Consider the following 8757-nt stretch of genomic DNA (forward strand, 5'->3'; position numbering starts at 1 on the left):
TGTCACACAGCGCACAGCACATCGCACTCAGTGCACAGCACACGGTGTCACACTTTGGGGGTAATTCAGACCAAATCGCTAGGCTGCGTTTTCGCGCAGCGGGCACTCAGGTCCAAACTGCGTATGCACCACAGGCGCGTCGCACGGGTACAAAGCAGATCGCCGCTCAGCGATGGGTTTGTGCAACTGATCCATTCGCACGGGTGTTCGCAAGGAGAATGACAGGAAGAAGGCGTTTGTGGGTGTCAACTGACCGTTTTCTGGGAGTGGTTGGAAAAACGCAGACGTGTCCAGGTGTTTGCAGGGCGGGTTCCTGACGTCAGTTCCGGGACCGGACAGGCTGATGTGATCGCAGCGGCTGAGTAAGTCCTGGGCTGCGCAGAGACTGCACAAGATCTGTTCTGCTACACATACGATCGCACACTTGCACAGCAAAAATACTCTTCCCCTATGGGCGGCGACTAGCTGATCGCATCGCTGCAAAAATCACTTGCTAGCGACCAGGTCTGAATTAGGTCCTTTGTACGCTTGACGCGCATATCTCAGCGGTTGCTGCACTGTACTAATAGCCTGCCACTGCTAATTGTGTACCGGCTTGGTGTATCCTGGGGGGAGCGCCAAATCTTACAGTGACATACCCTTGTCGGAGTATGTGAGGGTATAACGTGGGGACAGTGAGGGGGAGAGGGCATAATGGGGGGGCAGTGAGGGCTAGAGGGTATAACAGGGATAGGCAGGGGGAAGGGGGCATAACAGAGGGACAGTGAAGGGGAGAGGGCAGAACGTAGGGACAGTGAGATGGGGAGAGGGCACAACAGGGGGACAGTAAGGGGGAAAGGGAGTAAGGGCGCGCAGGGAATAATGGGGGATCAGTGAGAGGGAGTACTGGGAGAACAGTGAGGGGGAGAGGGAGTAACGGGAGAACAGTGAGGGGGAGAGGGAGTAATGGGAGGACAGTGAGGGGGAGAGGGAGTAACGGGAGAACAGTGAGGGGGAGAGGGAGTAATGGGAAGACAGTGAGGGGGAGAGGGAGTAATGGGAGGACAGTGAGGGGGAGAGGGAGTAACGGGAGAACAGTGAGGGGCAGAGGGAGTAATGGGAGGACAGTGAGGGGGAGAGGGAGTAATGGGAGGACAGTGAGGGGGAGAGGGAGTAACGGGAGAACAGTGAGGGGGAGAGGGAGTAATGGGAGAACAGTGAGGTGGAGAGGGAGTAATGGGAGGACAGTGAGGGGGAGAGGGCGTAACGGGGGACGGTATCCGTTCAGATGGTCGACCATGTTATGGTCGACCATGTTATGGTCGAGAGTCATTAGGTCGACCACTATTGGTCGACATTGACATGGTCAACACATGAAACGTTGACACATGAAAAGGTCGACATGAGTTTTTTAACTTTTTTTTCTTTTGGGGAACTTTTCCATACTTTACGATCCACGTGGACTACGATTGGAACGGTAATCTGTGCCGAGCGAAGCGGTAGCGGAGCGAAGGCACCATGCCCGAAGCATGGCGAGCGAAGCGAGCCATGCAAGGGGACGCGGTGCACTAATTGGGGTTCCCAGTCACTTTATGCAAAAAAAACAAAAAAGTTAAAAAACTCATGTCGACCTTTTCATGTGTCGAACATGTGTCAATGTCGACCATGTCAATGTCGACCAATAGTGGTCGACCTAATGACTGTCGACCATAACATGGTCGACCATTCATACCGGAACCACGGGGGACAGTGAGGGAGAGAGGGAGTAATGTGGGAACAGTGAGAGGGTGTGATGGGGGACACTGACAGTGAGGGGGAGAGGGAGTAACGGGAGAACAGTGAGGGGGAGAGGGCGTAACGGGAGGACAGTGAGGGGGAGAGGGAGTAATGGGAGAACAGTGAGGGGGAGAGAGCGTAACGGGTGGACAGTGAGGGGGAGAGGGAGTAATGGGAGAACAGTGAGGGGGAGAGGGCGTAACGGGAGGACAGTGAGGGGGAGAGGGAGTAATGGGAGAACAGTGAGGGGGAGAGGGCGTAACGGGTGGACAGTGAGGGGGAGAGGGAGTAACAGGGGAAGGTGATGGGGAGAGGGAATAACGGGAGAACAGTGAGATGGAGAGGGACTAACGGAGGGACAGTGAGGGGGAGAGGGAGTAGCGGGGGACAGTGAGGGGGAGAGGGTGTAATTGAGGGACAGTGAGAGGGAGTAACGGGGGACAGTGAGGGTGAGATGGCGTAAGAGAGGACAGTGAAGGGGAGAGGGCAGAATGTAGGGGACAGTGAGAAGGGGAGAAGGCACAACAGGGGGACAGTAAGGGGGAAAGGGAGTAAGGGCAGGCAGCGAGGGGGAGAGGGCATAACCTGGGGACAGTCAGGAGGAGAGGGCGTAACGGGGGACAGTGAGGGGGAGAGGGCATAACCTGGGGACAGTCAGGAGGAGAGGGCATAACGGGGGACAGTGAGGGGTAGAGGGAATAATGGGGGAACAGTGAGGGGGAAAGGGAGTAACGGAAGGACAGTGAGGGGGAGAGGAAGTAATGGGAGACAGTGAGGGGGAGAGGGAGTAATGGGGGACAGTGAGGGGGAGAGGGAGTAATGGGAGGACAGTGAGGGGGAGAGGGAGTTACGGGAGGACAATGTGGGAAAGAGGGAGTAATGAGGGACAGTGAGGGGGAGAGGGAGTAACGGGAGGACAGTGTGGGGAAGAGGGAGTAATGAGGGACAGTGAGGGGGAGAGGGAGTAACGGGAGGACAGTGAGGGGGAGAGGGAGTAATGGGGGACAGTGAGGGGGAGAGGGAGTAATGGGAGACAGTGAGGGGGAGAGGGAGTAATGGGAGACAGTGAGGGGGAGAGGGAGTAATGGGAGGACAGTGAGGGGGAGAGGCAGTAATGGGAGACAGTGAGGGGGAGAGGGAGTAATTGGGGACAGTGAGGGGGAGAGGGAGTAATGGGAGACAGTGAGGGGGAGAGGGAGTAATGGGAGGACAGTGAGGGGGAGAGGCAGTAATGGGAGACAGTGAGGGGGAGAGGGAGTAATTGGGGACAGTGAGGGGGAGAGAGAGTAATGGGAGGACAGTGAGGGGTAGAGGGAATAATGGGGGAACAGTGAGAGGGAGTAACGGGATGACAGTGAGGGGGAGAGGGAGTAATGGGGGACAGTGAGGGGGAGAGGGAGTAATGGGAGGACAGTGAGGGGGAGGGAGTAACAGGAGGACAGTGAGGGGAAGAGGGAGTAATGGGGGACAGTGAGGGGGAGAGGGAGTAATGGGAGGACAGTGAGGGGGAGAGGGAGTAATGGGGGACAGTGAGGGGGAGAGGGAGTAATGGGAGACAGTGAGGGGGAGAGGGAGTAATGGGAGGACAGTGAGGGGGAGAGGGAGTAATGGGAGGACAGTGAGGGGGAGAGGGAGTAATGGGGGACAGTGAGGGGGAGAGGGAGTAATGGGGGACAGTGAGGGGGAGAGGGAGTAACGGGAGGACAGTGAGGGGGAGAGGGAGTAACGGGAGAACAGTGAGGGGGAGAGGGTGTAACGGAGGGACAGTGAGGGGGAGAGGGAGTAACGGGAGGACACTGAGGGGGAGAGGGTGTAACGGAGGGACAGTGAGGGGGAGAGGGAGAAACGGGGGGACAGTGAGGGGGAGAGGGAGTAACGGAGGGACAGTAAGGTGGAGAGGGAGTAACAGGGGGACACTGAGGGGGAGAGGGAGTAACGGGGGGACAGTGAGGGGGAGAGGGAGTAACGGAGGGACAGTAAGGGGGAAAGGGAGTAAGTGCAGGCAGTGAGGGGGGGAGAGGGCATAACGGCGGGACAGTGAGGGGGAGAGGGCATAACCTGGGGACAGAGAGGGAGTAATGGGGGACAGTGAGGGGGAGAGGGAGTAATGGGGGACAGTGATGGGGAGAGGGAGTAATGGGAGACAGTGAGGGGGAGAGGGAGTAATGGGAGGACAGTGAGGGGGAGAGGGAGTAATGGGAGACAGTGAGGGGGAGAGGGTGTAATGGGGGACAGTGAGGGGGAGAGGGAGTAATGGGAGGACAGTGAGGGGGAGAGGGAGTAATGGGGGACAGTGAGGGGGAGAGGGAGTAATGGGGGACAGTGAGGGGGAGAGGGAGTAATGGGGGACAGTGAGGGGGAGAGGGAGTAACGGGAGGACAGTGAGGGGGAGAGGGAGTAACGGGAGAACAGTGAGGGGGAGAGGGTGTAACGGAGGGACAGTGAAGGGGAGAGGGAGTAACGGGAGGACACTGAGGGGGAGAGGGTGTAACGGAGGGACAGTGAGGGGGAGAGGGAGAAATGGGGGGACAGTGAGGGGGAGAGGGAGTAACGGAGGGACAGTGAGGTGGAGAGGGATTAACAGGGGGACACTGAGGGGGAGAGGGAGTAACGGGGGGACAGTGAGGGGGAGAGGGAGTAACGGAGGGACAGTAAGGGGGAAAGGTAGTAAGGGCAGGCAGTGAGGGGGGAGAGGGCATAACGGCGGGACAGTGAGGGGGAGAGGGCATAACCTGGGGACAGTCAGGAGGAGAGGGCGTAACGGGGGACAGCGAGGGGGAGAGGGAGTAACGGGGGGACAGTGAGGAGAGGGAGTAGCGGGGGACAGTGAGGGTGGGAGGCTGTAATGGGGGACAGTGAGGGGGAGAGTAACGGGGGGACAGTGAGGGGGAGAGGGCATAACCTGGGGACAGTCAGGAGGAGAGGGGGTAACAGGGGACAGTGAGGTGGAGAGGGAGTAGCAGGGGACAGTGAGGAGAGGGAGTAGCGGGGGACAGTGAGGGGGAGAATGAGTAACGGGGGGACAGTGAGGGGGAGAACGAGTAACGGGGGGACAGTGAGGAGAGGGAGTAGCGGGGGACAGTGAGGGTGGGAGGCTGTAACGGGGGAACAGCGAGGGGGGTGTAACTTTGGGGGTGACAGCAGGAGCGTGCACACACACAGGGTGCGAGCATGGCAGCAGCTCAGAGGTAACCCAGGGGGCGCGCACTAGAACGATAATGCCCGATTTCATCCCATTTCGGCCATTCGCCCAGATACATCAGATGAAATTGGGCATTTTAGAGGTGTTTCCGATCCGCGTTCCCGTGAGCATCGGATCCTCCAGATTGAATGTGCAGCACATTCAATCTGGTCCGACCCCGCAGATGTGACTGGGATCGCCCAGGATCACCAAATATACATTGTATGCAAAAGGACAGCATAGACGTATCGTAGGCGATCCTGCCCCCACCCCCCGGGAGGCTGTGGTAGTGTATGGGGACCTTTAGGTGCGCGCACGGAGGTCTGTATGAGGGCATGGTAGCGGTTTTGTCACGTCCAGGTCCTTTGCACGAATGCAACATAGACACAACTCCCCCTTGCGTCGTAACTCCTCCCCCTTACGGAAAAGGTCCCTTAGCCCACTTGATTCTAGCATCTACCATGAGGGGCATGGGGCACAGGGTTGCACACGTCTCTATACAGTACGTCCTACGTCGGTCGGTCGTGGCCGCGCACGGCTGTACGGAGGCACAGGGGCGCGCACGGCAGTACGGAGGTTTGGAAGCCCCGCTGCGCGCACGGCTGTACATAGAGCGTATGTTGGGGGACGCGCACGGCTGTACGTACGGAGTCGCTAGGGTGCGCGCGCGTCAGTACGGAGACCGGAGCGAGCAGGCATGCCGGCGCATGCGCGATGATCGGCCTCTCTCTGACTGGACGCTGGCGGCAGCCGCCATCTTCCTCGGAGCCGGACAGAGGTGTCGGAGATTTGTTCCAGGCTCCGGTGAGGCCGAGTCCCAGCCCCAGTCCCCCGCCCCCGTGTCCCCTCCCGCGCTTCCCACGGGACACAGCCGGGAGCAGCATGGAGGATGACGGACAGCCCCGGACACTGTGAGTGCGGGGAGCCAGCTGTCTGCCGGGGGGACAGGGCCCAGGTGCCGCCGGGGGGGGCCACAGGGGCGGGGGTGACAGGGCCGGCACCTGGCTCTACGGATCGTGTGTGTGTATATATATATATATATATATATATATATATATATATATATATATACGTGTGTCTCTGCCTGTGTCAGTGTATATGTGTGTGTGTATATAATGTGTGTCTCTGCCCGTGTCAGTGTATGTGTGTGTATATAATGTGTGTCTCTGCCTGTGTCAGTGTATGTGTGTGTGTGTGTATATAATGTCTCTGCCTGTGTCAGTGTATGTGTGTGTGTGTATATAATGTGTCTCTGCCCGTGTCAGTGTATGTGTGTGTGTGTATATACATGTGTCTCTGCCCGTGTCAGTGTATATATACATGTGTCTCTGCCCGTGTCAGTGTATATGTGTGTGTATATAATGTGTCTCTGCCCGTGTCAGTGTATATGTGTGTGTATATATACATGTGTCTCTGCCCGTGTCAGTGTATATGTGTGTGTATATAATGTGTCTCTGCCCGTGTCAGTGTATATGTGTGTATATATACATGTGTCTCTGCCCGTGTCAGTGTATATGTGTGTGTATATAATGTGTGTCTCTGCCCGTGTCAGTGTATATGTGTGTGTATATATACATGTGTCTCTGCCCGTGTCAGTGTATATGTGTGTGTATATAATGTGTGTCTCTGCCCGTGTCAGTGTATATGTGTGTGTATATAATGTGTGTCTCTGCCCGTGTCAGTGTATATGTGTGTATATACATGTGTCTCTGCCCTTGTCAGTGTATATGATTGTATATACATGTGTCTCTGCCCGTGTCAGTGTATATACATGTGTCTCTGCCCGTGTCAGTGTATATGTGTGTATATATACATGTGTGTCTCTGCCCGTGTCAGTGTATACAGTGATCGCGCTGATCCCAAAAAATAGTGGGTCCCAGGGACCCCTCACTTTCAAAAATTGGGGTCCTACCGGTGTTTTTCTGGGTCCCATCGGAAAGAAGGTTCTTATTAATCTTAATCTTGTTTGGACACTACAAAAGTGTTGCAAGATGGGGGGGATGGGGTGACAGTGCTGCTGGGCTGTGTAGCATGCAGGACACCCTGCACCAGAGCTGTAACTAGACATTTTGGTGCCCTTAGGTAGAAAGTGAATTGGTGTTCCACCTTACTAGACCATAAAGCAGAGGCAGTGCGCGCCGAAGGCGCGCTGCAAAATTTGAGGGGCGTGGCTTCATGGGGAAAGGGTGTGGCCACATATTAGTGCCAATTGACATTACACCACACAGTAGTGCCGCTTATACAGATTGCACCATGTAGAACCTCCTATACACACTACGCCAGGTACAGCACGTTATACACATTGCACCAGGTACAGCACGTTATACACATTGCACCAGGTACAGCACGTCATAAACTTTACTCCAAGTAGAGCACATTATACACATTGTGCCAGGTAGAACACGTTATTCACATTGCGCCAGGCAGAGCACGTTATACACATTATGCCAGGTAGAGCACTTTATACACATTGCGCCAGTTAGAGCACATTATTATACACATTGCGCCCAGTAGAGCTCGTTATACACACTGCGCCCGGTAGAGCACGTTACACACAATGCGCCCGGTAGAGCACGTTACACACAATGCGCCCGGTAGAGCACGTTACACACAATGCGCCCGGTAGAGCACGTTACACACAATGCGCCCGGTAGAGCACGTTACACACAATGCGCCCGGTAGAGCACGTTACACACAATGCGCCCGGTAGAGCACGTTACACACAATGCGCCCGGTAGAGCACGTTACACACAATGCGCCCGGTAGAGCACGTTATATACATTGCACCAGGTAGAGCACGTTATATACATTGCACCAGGTAGAACACTTAAGACACATTGCACCAGGTAAAGCAAATATAAACATTGCACAAGGTAGAGCACGTTGCGCCCGGTAGAGCACGTTACACACGTTGCGCCCGGTAGAGCACGCTACACACGTTGCGCCCGGCAGAGCACGTTACACACGTTGCGCCCGGCAGAGCGCGTTACACACGTTGCGCCCGGCAGAGCACGTTACACACGTTGCGCCAGGCAGAGCACGTTACACACTATAGCCACCATCTCGGACCCCCAGTTGTCGTCCCCAGACACAGTGATCACGGGAACACGTTGTGGGGAGTGCGTATGATTGGCACTGTGAGAGTGTGTAATGGGCACTGTGTGGGTATTGGGGGTGTGTGTAATGGGCACTGTGTGGTTGGTGGGGTGCATGTGATGGCACTGTGTGGCTTTGGAGGGTGTGGGTATATGGGGGTGGGGTAACTATGCTGGTCAATATGTGTTGGTGAATGCTGGGCACTGCTCTCACCATCCCTCTCAAACCCCTCCAATAGCCCGGTTATCACTGACAGTGTCATTTCTCTCCCAACAAGGGCTGCCCCTGAGTTCTGCTAGCACTTGGAGCATGTTGTCCCTCCACAAGAGAGAGAGGTGGTCAATGACAGAGGACTGTTAGACGGGGAGGAGGAGCTGTTGGTGCCTTTCACTCCCGTATGCAGCTGCGGCACCCGGCGTACCGAACTGCAGCGTTAATAGGCTTTCTCGGTGGCCACCTGTCTCCTCCCCATCCCGGCGCTGCTATGCACTTCTCCCCCTCACGGCCACTCAGGATGCGGGGGCATGCGCCAGTAAATTCCAAGGCTAGGCGCGGCATCCACAACGCCGAGTTCTGAGTGGCCGCGGCGGTGAGGGGTAGAAGTGCATAGCAGCGCCGGGATGGGGATGAGACAGGTGGCCGCCGATAAAGCCTGTTAACGCTGCAGTTCGGTCAGCCTTCTGAGTACGCCGGGTGCCGCAGCTGCATATGGGAGTGAAAGGTAG

The 8757-nt window shown here is 56.3% G+C and overlaps 1 protein-coding gene across 2 annotated transcripts in view; it reads left to right on the forward strand.

Moving 5' to 3' along the window:
- Positions 1 to 5615: 5615 nt before the first annotated feature.
- The window catches only part of TIAL1 (TIA1 cytotoxic granule associated RNA binding protein like 1), an 86364-nt gene continuing 83222 nt past the window's right edge, over positions 5616 to 8757 (forward strand). Inside the window, exon 1 of one of the 2 annotated variants that reach the window (XM_063962700.1) lies at positions 5616 to 5847. In XM_063962700.1, coding sequence (XP_063818770.1) covers positions 5651 to 5847 — 197 coding nt within the window. In that variant the 5' untranslated portion in view covers positions 5616 to 5650. The remainder of the gene's footprint in view (positions 5848 to 8757) is intronic. The other variant, XM_063962701.1, reaches the window with a different exon arrangement.

Source organism: Pseudophryne corroboree, chromosome 3, assembly GCF_028390025.1.
Source record: "Pseudophryne corroboree isolate aPseCor3 chromosome 3, aPseCor3.hap2, whole genome shotgun sequence".
In the NCBI taxonomy this organism is placed as follows: Eukaryota; Metazoa; Chordata; class Amphibia; order Anura; family Myobatrachidae; genus Pseudophryne; species Pseudophryne corroboree.